We start from the raw sequence: 16,589 nt of genomic DNA on the forward strand, positions 1-16,589 counted from the left end.
GGAGAAAACACTCCAAGCTCAGGAGGAAATGGATCTTCGGTAAACTGGGAGAGTGAATCGAGTGAGAAGAGGCGTCTCTGATGCCTATCCTCGTGCTGGCTGGACAGGGCCTCCTCTCTGAGCCTGGTGAGGTCACTCTGACTCGGTTTACCTGAGAGGAGCAGGAAGGACCCTGGACAGCGTTTACGCTGCCAAGCCCAGCCCAGGATGTGTTTGCTAGGTGTGCTCCCACAGGGGTGGGACCGGCTGACAGCTCTGCTGGGCTCTGCCTTGAGAAAGTCTCTTTGGGAAGGAGGCAGGGGCAAAGTGGGCGTCCCTGGTGGGAAGTAGTGGCCCCAGGGGTTGCGGGTGGTGATCTGAGGGTCCTAGAAGCCCCCCTCCCCGGCCGGCCTGGCAGGTGCTGCCCCCTCCTGTCTGTCCTGAGTCCTGCCGGGAGTCACAGATACAAGACGAGGTCCAGCAGGCTGTGGTCAGAATGCACATGGGGGCTGGGCGGGGGTCTCCCGTATGGCTCCCCTGTTAGCCTGCCCCCTAAGATCAAGGTCCGGGAAGCTAGTTAGGAGAGAAGCCCATGGAGAGAGCTATCAGCCTTCGGGTCCTCCTTCTTCCTGCACGTGAGGCGCCCTGACCCTGACCTCCCTCCTTGGGCAGAGGTCAGAGCTGCGGCCCTCTCCCCACATTCATCCCCAGTTGCTGAGCCCTCTTGGCGGTGGAGCAGAGAGCGTGTGAAAGGGCATCTGTTGACACCGTAGTCAGATCCTAATGTACTTCTTGTCTTCAGTAGATTCCTCACCTGGGGCCTCAGTTCCCATGGTTTTGAGATGGGAAGATTCTAACTAGGAGCACAGGCAGAGGAAGACGAGGAGGAATGGAGAGGCCGGGGCAATGAGGCGGGGCGCCCAGGAGCCAAGGCCGCCACAGGCACCGTGAAATGGCTGGGCGTGAGCTTTCGGGGGCTGCTCTGTCCCTTCATCTGCTGTGCCCTCGTGAAAGTCGTTTAACATTCAATGCCTCCTGATGGCAGCCACCACATGCATCGATTTTAGAGCCTCTGCTCAGCCATGCTCAGAAATCCACTAGGAAGGGGACTTTATCATCGTTTTGTGGATGGGGAGACAGGCTTGGCAAGGCCAGCGAGGAGGCTGGGCTGCTGCAACTCTGAGTCACAGGTAAACCCTCTGCCCTCACTCCTGCCGATCCTACCACAGAGCTCCATCCTTTCAGAGGGGCCCGCTGCGCCCCTCTGCTCCAAAGCCTCCAGAAGCTCTGACCTCAGAATAAAACACGGTCCCCTCCCAGACCCTCTAAAATCTCCTCCATGGCTCCTCTCCCCTCACTTCTCTTCTCCTTCACCAGCTCAGGAGTCTTTCTACCCACTGGCCCAGGGACCATTGTCCGTTCTGTGGAGGCCTGAATGCCCAGCTCTCAGGACAATGCCCACTGCAGATGCTCAAGTAAGCATTGTTGATGGAAGGAAGGAAGGAAGGCCAGCCCAGGCCCCTCATTTCCTGCCCTGTGCCTGGCGTGGACCCCTAACCCCTTCTGCACCATCATCAACCTACCTGTAATGTATTTCTCACCCTCAGGTATACTTGATCATTTATGTGTCTATCTTGCCTGAAAGGCTGAGAGCCCCTATGATAGATATTTGTTTCTTTCATAAACTGACAAATTGATTTCAGCTTCTGTAAAGTTCAAGAGCATTTCGTTCCACTTGCAATAACAAAGAAAGAAAGAAATGAAAAGGCTACAGGCAGCCAACTTGCGATAATTTTCCAAATTAACTGTGCTTAAAAAATTAGCATTTCACAAATGACACGACTTTATTTTGCAGAAACAAAAGCCGAAAAAGTGACTTTGGAATTGTTAGAGTACTAAAAATAACTGCCCTGCCTATTTAACTTTTCTTCAAGTTGTCTGTTTCAAAGCACGCATAAACAGAAAGAAGCTGTTTTTCCATTGTTTCAGTATTTCCCAGTTTCACATCTCAAGTCAGCAACACAGTTTAGCGGGCAATTATTCTTTAATTGTGTCATTTTTCTCAGTTTACAACTCCCTGGCTAGATTACAAACATCCTGCTGGCAAGAACGAGGCTTTATGTGTAACAGTGCCCACCACAGAGAGGGCTCAGAGACAGGTAGACAGGGACCCCAGGGGCCACACTTTCTGTGCCATCCACACCTCTAAGACCCTCTGCCCTACCGTGGAACACAGAACTGTTTTGGGAAAAGTCCTTCAGCTCCCACATTTGTAGGCTAAGGGAGCAGAGCCCGGAAAATGCCTTCATCCGATCCTACTGTCTCCTGGGCTCCTGCCCCCACCCCCCGCCCCGCTGGCTGGTCAAAAATATGGTCAGTTTATATAAAATCCTGTTTTGTTCATAGTAACCACTCTCCCCTCCCCCTCCAACTCTACTGGCCAAGCGCACTTAAAATTCTAAGGCCTCCATTTGAAAAAGGAATCCTCGGTAAATTTCAGGAGGCCACCCAGCCAAAGGGGCCTGGGAGAGGGACGGCAGGGAACGACCCCTGCTCCAAAGCGCACATCCTTTTCCTCAATCCCTGGCTAGAATCTCAGGGACCCCAGGGGTGGAAGGGAATCAGGCAGTGTACATCTCCAGTGCCAAGCGGGAGGGGAAGGGGTGGTGCGTGGGCCGCCTGTGCCCTGGAGGGGTGGGCTGCGAGTCCCAAGTGCTGAGTCAGGGTCCACTGGGCACTGTCCTCCCGCAGCGCCCCCCCCCCCCAAGCTCTGGAGATTTGGGAGGCTGCGGGGTACGGTCCCGGACGGTAGGAAGCCAGGTGCGCAGCGGCGGGTCCCGGCGGTGCCAGGCTGGACACAACAAAAGCCGGGCTTGGGGGAGGGCCGGGAGGCGCGGGAGGCGAGCGGGGAGGAGGCGGCTGGGAGCTCCCGGAGCCGGCATTGGCCGCCCGCCACTGGGGGGCGGAGCCCAACAATCCTCGGAGAGCAATAAAAGGCCGGCTCGGCCCGCGCCCGCGGCGCACACAACCATAGAAGGCAGCTGAGTATCGGCGACCAGGCCCGCGGCGCGCTCGCTCGCTCTCTCGTTCGCTCGTTCGTTCGCTGCCCCCCGGCCCGCTCTCGTCTCCGCGCTGCCGGCCGCGCCCCGCGCCCCCTCATCGCCCCCGCGACCAAGAGCCGAGAAAGTTTGTGCGGCGTGTGCGGGCCGGAGCGGAGGGCGCGGCCGCGGAGCGCCGCCCAGACCCGCGCTGCCCCGGCCGGCGAGAGGGGAGCGCCCCGAGCCCAGGCGGCGGCGGTTAGCCGGAGCCCGAGCCCGCGCCCCCGCCCCCCGCCCGCCATGGGCGCCGCGGCCCGCAGCCTGCGGCTTGTGCTCGGCCTCCTGCTGCTGGGGATGTTGCTCCGCCCGACCGACGCCTGCAGCTGCTCCCCGGTGCACCCGCAACAGGCGTTTTGCAATGCAGACGTAGGTAAGGACGGCGACCCCGCCCCGGCCCGGCGCCCACCGTCCCTACGGGACGTGCTGGACCCGTAGGTTTCGCCGGCGCCCCGCCCGCCCGCCCGCCCGCATCTTGCAGAGGGACCCAGCGCCCGCCTCCGGGGCCTCGGTGCCTTCTAGAATCCTGCAAGTTGATGCCAAAATCGTACTTTTTACCCCCTTCCTTCTCTTCCTTTATTTTCCTCTCTGCCGAGATGCTTCTCAACCTCAAAATTCCACCGAAATTCCGCTGCAGCTCCAGCCCCAGAAAAGGGAGCCAGGGAACGGATTGGATTTTGGCAGGCGGAGGGCCCCGGGATGCCAGCGCGGGGGGTGGGGTGGGGAGGGGGGGGCGGAGCGGGGAGAGTGCGGGACACAGCCTAGGGGGTGGGGGGACTCTCGACCTCGGTGGGTTGAAGGACCGGGGACCCCAGGAAGAAACTTTCACAGGTGAGATGGGACTTGGGCTCCTCTGGGCTTGGAGCTGGGTAGGGAAGAGCTGCGCTGCCTGGGCCTCTCCCACCAAGCCGCCTGTGGGGCTCACCAGATTAGGCTGGGGCTGGATGGAAGCTTCCCTCCCCTGGTCAGGTTCCCCAAGGGCTCAGTGGAGCAGCTGGAAAGAGCCCCAGGGCCGGCTCCTCCCACGTCCTGCCCAGGAGGCATTGCACACAGGGACAGGCAGGAGGGTCCTTGAGTGGTGACTGCTTTTTCAGGACATCCACACAAGCTGGGGACTTTGGTGACTGGAGGTTGCAGGTAGTATGGCTGCTCAGGGTGCCCGACAAATATCTGTTCCCCTCAGGACCCCTTGCTCCCCACACATGGGAGCTAGCGAGGAAAGGAGGAGAGCCCAGCTATTTGTTCTGATAAGCAGAGGGGCAGGAGACAGAAGTGGGGAGAATGCAGCAGAAATGGGAGGAACCCGCTGGGCCCTGGAGGTTTCCATCCAGTTCTGGCACTTGCAGGCCTCTACTGCCCTGGTGACAGTCAGCCAGGTTTTCCTGGGGCAGGTTCAGTTTAACCAAAAGGATGGGTGCACAGCAGGTGGGCCTCTGCAGCTCACTCTCACCTCCTGACAGGTTTGTTTTGTGCTACTAAGTCTCAGCTGCCAGCCGTGCATCCTCTTGCCAGCTGTGGTGAGGCTGGGCTGCCCTCACCTGTGCAGACTCAAAGGCAGGGTCTCCGGGTTTCTCCTCTTGTCAGCCATGCCCCTCTGATCTCCCCACACTCCCCACGGCTCCTGGCCACGCTTCAGTTGGCCCTTGGAGCTGCCGCTGTTGGCCTGGCGCGGGAAGTCTTCAGGTGACCCTACCTGTGCGCCTCACGTAGCTCAGGCCACCTGCACTTGGGGCACGGTGTGTGCTTGCAGAGTGGTTTCCACACAACCCGAACTGGGGAAGTTCTCCAGTTTGGCTTCCCTGCTCAGCAAGACTGGTGGGGGGAGGAGAGGCTCCTCCCAGTGGCGGAGCCAGGATTGGCCTTGCATGCGGTGTCCCCTGGGAGTCCAGGCCTGTCCAGGCCCCTTGCGGAGAGAGAGGCTGTGCTTCTAGGGCAGAATCAGGCCCAGGCTCATAAGGAATCCGTGGCTCAGGAGACTCTAGGGCTTGGTTCACAGGGGCTGAGCAGGAAGGGGTCGGGCCTTGGGTCCACCTCACACCCCTCGGCCGCACGGAGAGAACGCCCAGCCAGCCACTCCCATCCTTGCCCAGTGTCAGCTGAGGCAGCGCTGGGGCCGTTTCTGCTTTGGGTTTGGATCAAGGGCAGCAAAGGTCAGGGTGCAGCAGTGTCCGAATGCCCCAAGGCCCCCTCTTGTTTTGCGCATTACCCTCTCCTCCACCTGCATCTGCTGGCATTTATGGCTTAGTCATCACATCAGCATCATCGTAGAGCCAAAACTTTTAACCCCAGCCCAGCTCAGAGGTTCCACAGGATCGCGCCACAAAGCCCATTACATTAGGTTCCCATGGCTGCTGTAACAAGTGACCACAAACTGTGGGGCGTCAAACAGCGAGAATTGATTCTCTCCCAGTTTAGGGGGCCTGACATCCAAAATGAAGGTGTTAGCAGTGTAGGTTCCTTCTGGAGGCTCTGAGGGAAAATCGGTTCCACCCCTGGTGGCTCCAGCAGTCTTTAGTGTCCCTTGGCTTGTAGACACATCACTCCAGTCACTGCTCTGTCTTCTGGTGGCCTTCTTCTCTGTGCGTGTGTCTCTGTGCCTTCTCCTCTTATTAGAATACCCGTCGTTGGATTCAGGGCCCTCCCTAGTCTGCTATGACCTTATCTTAACTTGATCATATCTGCAAAGACGCTATTTCCAAATAAGGTCACATTCACAGGTTCTGGGTGGACATGAATTTGGGGTGGATGCTGCCCAGTGTTGTTCCATGGGCAGCCCTTCTGTGCTTAGTCAACTCGGGATATGTCCCAGAGACATCCCGGGGTGGCCATGGAGTGAACCCCACAGTGAAAGCTGTAGCCTTTCCACATGTGCCTCTCCTTTGGGTGGTGCAAGTTCATGGCTTCTGGGTGATGATTCCCCGCTCTGGCCGAGAGCATAATTGCCTCGGGTCTGGGTCTCTTTGTAGACATCGAACGTCTGGCTCAGACCTTGGCTTTTGTAGTTTTAAAGCCCTACAGGTGACTGTGCCACCAGGGCAGTGGCCTGGGGGTTCAGGAAGGGTGATGGTCTGCTGTACTTGGGGTCCCTAAAGACTGACCTTTAATGCAGTGTGCTGGCTCCTTTAATTGTTGGCTGGACGCAGGCTTGTGAAATGGCTTGGTGTCTACAAGAGGCAGTTGGTTTAGGAAACATTCATTTTTCTGTCTGCCTGTGTAAGGATTTCTGGGGGCATCTCCTTAGCTCTTGCAGCCGGTAGGATTGGAACTGGGGTCGGCAAAAGAGTTTGTTATGAGGTTATGAGATTGAGGATGAAGGGGTGGGAAGAGGTGACCGGGGCTCCTCCTGGAAGGCCCTGCTCCCTGTCCTTTCCAGAAAAGTGAGGATGAGCTTCCTTTCCAGGAAGTCTTTTCGCGTCTCAGAGCCCTGCTCGGATGTGCCGCCAGCCTCATTCCCTCTCATCTAATGGGGTCCTTCGCCATCTCCTACAGGCCTGCACGGCTCCAGTAACCTGGCTGGAAACCAGCTTTGGGCTTGCTCTTCAGGTAGTGCCACAGTGCGGGAGCCTGGAGTTCCTTAGCCAGCTGAGTGGCTTGGCAGACCTGGGCCGCTTGGGCCGGTTTCTGGGGTCGAGGGTGAATCCAGGAGCTCTCTGGGCCCAGATGATAAACTCTCCCCCACGGCCTGGATGGCGAGGCCCAGGGCCACTGTCTCCCAGGAGGGCAGTCTCCATGCCGTCTTTCTCAGGATGCTCCCATTTCTAGACGCTGCTTTTTGCAAACCCTCCGGTGGTCTCTAGCACCAGCTGGGGCAGGGCCCACAGCCTGGTTGCCAGGGCAAACAGGCTGGCCTTGGGCACACACTGATGGGGGCCAGATAGCGGCCACTCGGGGAGAAACACAGTAGGCACTCAGAAGCGGCAGCATCCTCACCAAACATGTGCTTGGGGAAAGCAAGGCAGGTGAGCTTCCTGTGCGTTGAGTGAGGCCTTGAGCGCACGGGGGCTGGGATGGGGGTGGTGCTGTGTAAAGATACTGTTGGCAACTCCTTTCGCAAAGTGTATAATCAGTCTGTGTTTCGTAATCCCGATTTTCCTATCGGGCTCACCTGTGTTGCAACAAGCAGTTACAGGGTGCCCAGCTCTGCCCCAGGGGACATAAGGGAGAAGGAAGGCACGATCCCTGCCCTCAGGAAGGAGCGCTAGGACACTGGTGCCAAGCAGTGTGGAAGCACGTTTAAGACTGTGTGTCAGGGTAGGCAGAAGGCATGTAGACTCCCCCCACCCTGACCGCCCGCCAGGGGCGTGGCTTAAAGTAAGTCAGCCTCCATGTGCTTCGGGCAAATAATGAACCAAGTAACTGTCACAAGGTGAAAAGCATTTGGGCATCTGAAGAGAGATAACGGGTTCCGATGAGAGGATGGGGAGGGGGCCTTGGGGGGCCCTCGAGTTCCTGGGCTTGGTCTTGGACAGTGTTCCTGGAAGGATGTATTCGCCAGGGGAGTGACTGGAACCTGGGTTGGGAGATGGGAAGAGATGTGTGCAGCGCTTGGAGGCTGTGCTGCGGGCATGGCACGTGGCTGGGAGGGAGCTCTCCCCACCCCACGTGTTCCTCCCTCTCTGATCTGAGGACATGGTGCCAGCCTGGGGCCTGCTGGGTCCCCTGGAGTCGGTGGTCCTGGCCGCTAGTCCTTGAGCTGCAGGTGGGCTTGGGTCCTGCCGCTCTTCTTTTTCATCTCAGCTGGCTTGCCCAGAGCATCCCATTGGTGCGGGTTTAGACGACTCCCAGGCTTTGGGGGTCGGGGGGTGGACGCAGCCACCCTCGTCCTGATGCAGAGCTGCTGATCCAGTGCCCAAGGGGCTGTGGGAGCAGATGAACCCCTTGGGTTCCAAAATGGCTAAGAGGTATGCTTGGAGGACCCCAGGAGGTCTGAAGGATGGGAAAAAACAGCAGGAAAAAGCAAAAGCATGTGTATAACTGAATCACTGTGCTGTGAACCTGAAACTGTCACAACATTGTTAATCAACTGTGACTCCAATATAAAATGAAAAGTTAAAAAAATAAAAATTAAAAAACAATGAAATGGGCTTCCCTGGTGGCACAGTGGTTGAGGGTCCGCCTGCCGATGCAGGGGACATGGGTTCGTGCCCCGGTCCGGGAGGATCCCACATGCCGCAGAGCGGCTTGGCCCGTGCGCCACGGACGCTGAGCCTGCGCATCTGGAGCCTGTGCTCCGCAACGGGAGAGGCCACAACAGTGGGAGGCCCGCACACCGTAAAAAAAAAAAAAAAAAAACAAAAAACAATGAAATATATAAGTACTAAGGAAGTAATGTACGAAGTGATGACTATAGCTAACACTGCTGTATGACGTATAAGAAAGTTAGGATTTGCTCTCTTAAGAGTTCTCGTCACAAGGAAAACATTTTTTTTGTTTTTTATTTTATATCTGTGAGATGATGGATGTTAATTGAACATGTTGTGATAATCATTTCATAATACATCTAAGTCAAATCGTTACGCTGTACACCTTAAACTTACACAGTGCTGTATGTCAATTATATCAATAAAACTGGGGGGAAAAAAGCATGAAAGGAGATAAAGAGAAGGCAGACTAGGGGTGTAGGTGCCACCGAGCTCTCCCCTGCCTTGGAGCTCGACTCAGGTGCCTGCCCTGGACACCCCTCCACCCTGCAGTGTGTGTGAGAGCACACACACTCCACACACACACGAACAAGGGGCTGAGGGCAAGTGGTCTTGTGGCTAGGATGGTCTTTCTGGAAAGAGAAGGGCAGACTGAGGAAATCAAGGTTGAAAGCGTAAAGAACCCTAAATTGGAGGATGGAGCTGGGGGAACATGTACCAGGCATGGTTCAGTGCATGATTTTGCAGTGCCAAGGATAGGGACAGGCTGCCTGGGAAAGGTGCGAGAGAGTCTGGGTACAGAGCAGGCTCGGGGGCAGGAGGGCCCGAGAGGCAGAGTGGGACTGGACATCTGGTTTATCACATAGCGTTTGCATTCCATCCCGAGGGCCTGAGGAGAGGCATCGAGAGTGTGTACCTGTGGGTGACAGCGGGCATCACCCAGGGAGTTTGCTGGAAGGCAGTTGTCTGAATTAGCGTCCCATATTGGACCCTTGGGGCTCAGGGCGTGGGCATGGGTATTTCTCAGACTCTCCAGGTGATTCTGACACCCACCACCAAAGTTTGCACAGAGCAGTCATTTCCAAAGCGAGTACCCAAGACAATCTGAGTGTGAGAAGAGAACGTTATAGATACCTCACTATACGGATTGACAGGTGCACTTGTGCATAGTTTTAAACGAACAGGTAGATTTTGAGTGCTGGGCTAGGCTTCTGTTTAGTTGCTACAGGATCCGTAGACTGCGAGGGCCATAGGGGGTTGGGGTGGGGGGAGGCTTATGTGAGATGCCCCAGAATGCTGGGAGGAAAGGCAGCCAAGGGAAGTGGGGAGGGAGGAGGACTTCCAGACTGAGGGGCGGTCTGGGTACCAGCGTCTCAGAAAGGGCAGGAATGAAGCTGGCTCCCCCAGCCCAGGCCCAGGCTCTCCCAGGGCCCACCTCCAAGACCCCTGAGGCCTGGGCTGGCTGGAATCCTGGAGCCTCTGGCGCCGCCATCACTGCGTGTGTGTGCAGCTCCAGTGGGAAAGTGATAGAGACCCAGGTGAACCCCATTTTGTAGCTGACAGAATTGGGGTCCGCCTCGTCCAATTAGCATCCTAGGTTAAGCTACTGGAGACCCCAGCAAGGCGGACTGGGCAAGTGTTTGCTGTAAAAATTAAATTGAGATGTAATCTCTATAAAGAAGGGTCCTAACCTGGGGGGCATAGACGTCTGTTCAGAGATGGGCCTGGTGGGGGGCGGTCTTGAGCCCTGAAACTGTAAGCAAAGCTGTGTGTGTGTGTGTATGTGTGTCCATGTTTTTCTGTGGACAGGGGCCATGGCTTCCACCAGGTTCTCAAAGCGGTATGTGACCCCTAAAAGGTTAATCACTGCCTGTAAAAGACTTTTTTATGGCCTGTGGGGAGGGGTGAGAGACATGGTGGGAAGGGGCTTTGAAACCAAAGGGTGGGCAGCCTTGCACCCGGGCCCAGCAGCAGAGCCTGAAGCCCCGGCAGTGGGAACCAAGGGGGGTCTTTGTTGTCCCCCCACCTCCCCGAGAGCTGTTAGACATGGGGGGAGGGAAAGGTAGCTGCAGGCAGAAGAGCAATGTTAAGGGCTTGTAGTCAGTCACCCAGGTGAGCGGAGCAGGCACCTGCACGAGGGAGGGACTCAGGAAACGGAAGGCAGGCAGGGGGGTGACCAGCTGGGACGGGGGCTGCCTCTGGGGTTTGACCTCAGGGCCAGGGCCAGGCATCCCCTAACGTGGTCAGGTGTTCAGTGGGGTTCCCTGCTGAGTTCTGCTGAGAGAGACAGTGGGGTCTCCGGCTGTAGTAGCTACAGCAGATTATGGAAGTATGTGAGGGGCCTCGGAGGGAAGAGGAAGTGGGAGCAGAGGCAGTGGGAAGTGGGGACACATAGGTTTGGAGCAGCATGGTTAGGGCAGCTGCTCTGCAGCCCCACGACTCAGTCCAGGGGAGAGATCTTGGGCAAGTGCCCTCTGCCACGGTTTCCCCATCACCAAAGAGGGGATAATAATTTACCTACCTTTTAAGGTTGTGGGCAAAGATCACAAGAAAGGGCAGAGGTGCAGTGCCTAGGACAGTGTCCATGGAGGCTCTCGGGGTTGCGGCGGGGGGACTGGCTCTTTCTGTGCCAGATGCTGTGCTGGACGTGTAATCTTCACCCAGCCCTGAGGTCTGGCCATGGTTATCACACAGGTGGGGGGCGCAGAGACACACAAGCCTGGGCTCTGGTGCCTCCAGGAGGGCCCAGGGGACTAGGAGGGAAACCGTGGTAGTTCTGTGAAGGAAAAGTGACTGTGACAAGTAACAGTAACAGCAGCTGTCATCATCCATGCTAAGTGCTTAGAACTGTGATCCACACGTTCCTCGTGTTAACGCGTCTGATGCACAATTATCCCCATTTTACAGATGATCAGACTGAGGCACGGGCTGATTAACTTGCTTGGGTCACATGACTATCAAATAGCAGAGTAAGAAGACAGAGGGTTTTAAAATGAAAGGAGACTTAACAGCGAGGAGGCTGAACGTGGCGATTCTGGTCCACCTTGGCTTGGAGGGAGGGGGTGGTCTCTGGGGAACATGAAGGTTGGAAACTCCTGGAAGCTGACCTTGTTCGTGAGATTTGCTCATCAACTGGAGATGAGCTAAATTAAATGAAGCTTTATCCTGACAGCAGAATATTAAGCAGTCATTTTAAACAGTATTATAGATTCATGTTTTTGACCTAGAAAAATGTTCAGAGTGCATTAAATTTAAAAGCCCAGTTACAGTCAGTATGCTTTCACATTTCAAACACTGTCTAATATAATTTTTAAGTGCACCATGCGTAACTGTACATTGTAACAAAAAGTTATCAAGCAAATACTCAAATTAAGAGACTAGTCATTGCCACCCTGAAACCTCAGTTAATCCCTCCTGGTCCCAACCCCCTCCTTTCCCTTAGATAACCACTGTCACGGGTTTTTATGGTGAAAATTCCCCAGCATACAGAAGTTTTATTGCTTCTGTATGTATCTCTATCTTTTTTTACTGTGCATGTACAGAAAAGTCTGGAAGGGTGACTGTCAAAATTCTAGACAGTGGGTGAGATCAAGGGTGATTTTTATTTCGTTTTGCTTATCTGTATGTGCTAAATTTTCTGTGATTAACGTGTGTGAGTTGTATAATTATTTTAAAGTTAAAAGGCAATGGGGTGGAGGTTTCTTCAGGATGGGGGAGGCAGAGGAGAAGGCTGAGGGCGAGAGGGTGAGTGCCCTGAGCCCGGAGGGAGGGGGAGCGCGTCCAGGGCTGCCCACCTTTGCCTTCATCCCCCAAGAAGCAGATTAGGGAAGGGTTTATTGCCTCTTAAGAAGGCTGTTATTGTTTTTCTGCCTCAGAGACTTACGCTTTACTGAGGTGTAATTCACATACTGTTCACCCACTTAAAGTGTACAATTCAGTGGTTTTTAGGGCAGTCACAGAGCTGTGCAGCCATCGCTACCATCTGATTTTGCAGCATCCCGAGGACCCCTGAGCTGAGTACATCTGAGGTTTCCGAGGTGAGACTCAGGTGGTGTGTTTCCACCTGGTGCTGCCCCAGCAAGGCCGTGCCCTACAACAGGACGCACAGGATGCAGTCGGCCTCCTAAAACTCTGCTGGCCTTTCAGCGCTTGGCAAACTGCACCCTGGCCCCAGACTGCCTATTGTGGTAAATACAGTTTTGCTGGGATGCGGCCACGCCCATTCCTAATACAAAGTCCGCAGCTGCTTTTGAGCTACAAGGCAGCGTTGAGTAGTAGCGACAGAGCTACATTAGTTATTGTACCATCTGGCCCTTTATGAGAACTTTCCCCCACCCCCCTGGGTGTGAGCTTCCTGGGGCTGGCTCACCTCTCACCTGATGGCCCGCTCCCTGCTTTCCAGAAGAAATGATGCTCGTGGATATCATTCTCTGAACTGACCCCGAAGATGCCGCAAATCTTGAACCTGTGGGCCTAAGAGAGAGAGGGATGAGTTTAAAGGCCATAACCCCTCTGTAGTGGAACGTTCTAGGGTGGAGAGTCCCTGGGGACAGAGCCTGGCTCGGGATGAGTCTTCATGTGGCCCTTTCTGATCTGTGGTCTGGAGATCTTGGTTGGCCTTTCCGGGAGACCCCTTAGGGTCAGGGCATCCTCACGAAGTTGGCTCAGCACCCCGGCTCTGCACCAGGCATGGCCGAGGCCCCTCTGATGACAGTCAAAGGCCCTAGTTAGGTCTTCCCTGGTTGGCACAGCGATTGAGAGTCCGCCTGCCGATGCAGGGTACGCGGGTTCGTGCCCCGGTCCGGGAAGATCCCACACGCCGCGGAGCGGCTGGACTGTGAGCCATGGCCGCTGAGCCTGCACGTCCGGAGCCTGTGCTCCACAACGGGAGAGGCCACAACAGTGAGAGACCCGCGTACCGCAAAAAAAAAAAAGGCCCTAGTTAGGAGGCACTTCAGCAGCTGATTCTTAACCAAGGACAGAATGAAATGGACCGACATTTTAGAGGAAAAAAGACGAAGTGGAAGGTATTGGGAGAAGAAGCCTGGGGCTTTGGAGCCTGTTAGAGCTGGTTCTGAGTCCTGACTCTGTGCCTCTGTGAGCCTCGGTTTCTTCTGTAAAAGCAGAATTAAACTCCTCAGGGCCGGGCCATAGCAGATGCTGAGTGAATTTCTGATGTATGAGTAAAGTGTGCAAAAGCATGAGAGGGACTCAATAGATGTCAGCCCCACCCACTCCATCTAGAATTCTGAGACCCTGGATGATGCTTCTGTGAAACCTTGTGGCCTCTGTCCCCAGAGCTCCTCAAGAAGAAAGTCATGTGTGTGCAAAAGGGAAATAAACCTCCTCTGACATTCCTGGACCCCCTCTGCTTTCTCTGTTCTTCCTACAGTGTGTAAAATTCAGCCTGGCCTCTCTCTCTGTGGCCCAGCTCACTTCTGCTGCCCTTCCTTTAGTCCAGATCAAGAGTTCAGGGCCGGTGGATGGGTTTTCAGCACAGGCCACGTGATGTGAGGGAGACGCGCTCACGCCGGCTCCCAGCACTGTATGGAAACTGTACCTCTGATGGTCCCCTGCTCTGCCTTCTCCGTGCCGCCACTCCCTGGTCACTCCAGGTAGTTGAAAATTCACTGTGCAGAGTTGGTTGACCCGCCCCCGGCCGCCTTGTCCTCACCTGGGTCCCATGACATGTCAGGGTGTAGAGAACAAGGACGGGGTGGGAAGGATGCCAGGAACGCGTTAGATGTGGAGGTGCGCAGGAATTATCTTATTGGGCCACATGTCTAGAACGTTTGCAGGCACGCGATGAGGTCTGAGCTTGCGGTGACCCCGGGCGCCGCAGCCTCTGGAGTCCAGGGTGCTGTCAACAGACAGCACTCCGTGTAGCCGGGAGAGAAGGCCGGAGGTCACTCGTGGGCTTCAGGTTCCTGTGGATTGTTCTGCTCCGAGGGGAACATCCCTTTCCAGGAGGGCTGTTGACCCTGTGACAGGGCGATTTTGGGGGCAGGCACAGTTCTCTCCTGGGGGCTTCTCTCTGCAGCCCTCCAGCATTTAATCTTCAATCCTCAGAAGCCCCTGGGAGAAATGGCCCAGCCATGCCCAGGCAGAAACCAGCTATCTCAGGAGGAATGGTGTTGGAGCAGAGCCATGATGAGCACTGTCAGTCCCCAATTCTTGGTTGTGACATCTTGGCCCCTTGGCCCTGTTGGATCCAGGGCAGGGAACAAAGGAATAAATCTCAGGTGGTGTTTGTTTCTTGTGCACCGGTTCTGCGGGGGCGGGGGGGGGGAACCACCGGCAAATAGTCACCAATCATGTCTCTTCGATAAAAAAACATCGACTGTCTAGGGATTTTCAGTGCAAAAGGACTTCATCTCTTCCATTTCACAAGGACTCATGAGGTAGGTGGTAGGTCAGGCAGGTGTCCTCCCCTGTCTGGATGGAGAGCAGTCCATGATTTACCCAAGGTCGCGCAGCCAAGGGCGGCACCAAGAATCTAAGGAGCCGGATCCTGGCTCAAGTCTCTGGAAATAGATCAGACGTCACAGCTTTGGCCTTTCCGTTGCTCTGTTCTGTGTGGCCAAGAGGCTTGTTGTCTTTGGAAGGGCTGACGCTAAGTAGGTGTGTTTGGTCCTAACCTGAGCAATTTAGAAGCTTGGAAGGGCATTTTGACAATGCTGATCAAGGACTTCAAGTCTCCCCTTGAATGTCAATTGGTGCAGCCACTATGGACAACAATATGGAGGTTCCATAACTAAAAGTCAGACTCACCGTGTGATCCAGCCATCCCACTCCTGGGCGTGTGTCTGGAGAAAACTAATTCGTAAAGATGCATGCACCCCAGTGTTCATAGCAGCACTGTTTACAATAGCCAAGACCTGGAAACAACCCAAATATCCGTTGACGGAGGGATGGATAAAGAAGATGTGGTATATTTCTACAGTGGAATATTACTCGGCCATAAAAAAGAGTAAAATAATGCCATTTGCAGCAACATGGATGGACCTAGAGATTATCATACTAAGTGAAGTAAGTCACATAGAGAAAGACAAATGTCATATGATATCACTTATATGTGGAATCTAAGAAAATAATATAATGAACTTATTTACAAAACAGAAGAGACTCACAGACATAGAAAACAAACATGGTTACCAAAGGGGAAAGCTGGTAGGGCCAGGGGCGAAGGATAAATTAGTAGGAGCTTGGGATTAGCAGATACAAACCACTATATATAAAACATATAAACAACAAGGTCTTACTGTAGAGCACAGGGAACTATATTCAATATCCTGTAATAAGCCATAATGGCAACGCATACAAAAAAGAATATATGTATGTATAATTGAATCTCTTTGCTGCACACCAGAAATGAACACAACATTGTAAATCAACTATACGTTAATTTAAAAAAAAAAAAGAAAGAGTCTCCCCTTTGGTCAAGTAACTCTAAAGCTAGGAATTTTTTTGCGGGAAATAATGAAGTGCATGTGCTGGCATCTCGTGACGAGGATGCTCACCTCCATCCTGTTTATCTCAGTGTTAGAAGCAGATACAGCAGCAGGGCAGTGGTCAAGTAAATCACAGCCTCGGATGCTCTGTGGGACCAAAGGTTGTAGAATTTTTTTACTGAAATGTAAACTGTTCAGATAAAGGAGGGGAAATTAGGCTTTCTTTTGCAAGTGTGTGTTTTCTAATTTTTCTCTGTTGAACTTGAATGATATGCGTCGTTTTTAAAGTCAGAGTTTGCTGAAGTGTGGGTCTGACTGTGCTCAGCAGTAGGTTGGGCCGCACTATTAAAGCTGGGTTGGTCCTAGTTCATTGATGGGCCCCATGGAGCAGAGACCCCTGAGCAGAGCAGGTTCATCCGGAGGATGGGGGCTGCATCCTAGGAATCACGAAGATGGTGTCGGGAGAGCCCGGGCTTGGGTGAAATATCTTCAATGCAGGAACTACCTGGGGAGCACGGCAGTGGTGGCCATTCCAGAATGCGTCAAAGGCCCCACAAGCTGAAGTTTTTGGCCACCATGATATCTGCACTCTCCCCAAGCCCCGCCCCAAACTTGTCCCATGCTGAAGGTGGGTGTACATGATCTTGCTGAGAAGAGGCTAAGGGATTGGGGGCTGGGTGTGCTCTGGGAAAGGAGAAATGGACATAAGACTTTGTGTCTATGGGGCCAAGAAGAGGGGCCCAAAAAGTGGGTGGGGAGCTGTGGTTGAGAAGTTCAGGAGCAGACTTCCTGCCCCACGCCGGGTCGGGGACCACATGACCTCCCCAGGGCCCTTCCAGCCCCACACAAAGGCTTTCATCCCTGGATCAGCTCTGCCTCCAAGGTTCCAAGTCCCTGCTGTTGACTTTCGTGAGAAAGCAAAC

The 16,589-nt window shown here is 54.5% G+C and overlaps 1 protein-coding gene across 1 annotated transcript in view; it reads left to right on the forward strand.

Annotated features, from left to right (window-relative positions):
* Window positions 1-2,981: 2,981 nt before the first annotated feature.
* TIMP2 (TIMP metallopeptidase inhibitor 2) overlaps window positions 2,982-16,589 on the forward strand; it is a 52,012-nt gene continuing 38,404 nt past the window's right edge. Inside the window, exon 1 of the mRNA XM_067715951.1 lies at window positions 2,982-3,447. Coding sequence (XP_067572052.1) covers window positions 3,318-3,447 — 130 coding nt within the window. The 5' untranslated portion in view covers window positions 2,982-3,317. The remainder of the gene's footprint in view (window positions 3,448-16,589) is intronic.

The sequence above is a fragment of the Pseudorca crassidens genome, chromosome 19, assembly GCF_039906515.1.
Source record: "Pseudorca crassidens isolate mPseCra1 chromosome 19, mPseCra1.hap1, whole genome shotgun sequence".
Lineage (NCBI taxonomy): Eukaryota > Metazoa > Chordata > Mammalia > Artiodactyla > Delphinidae > Pseudorca > Pseudorca crassidens.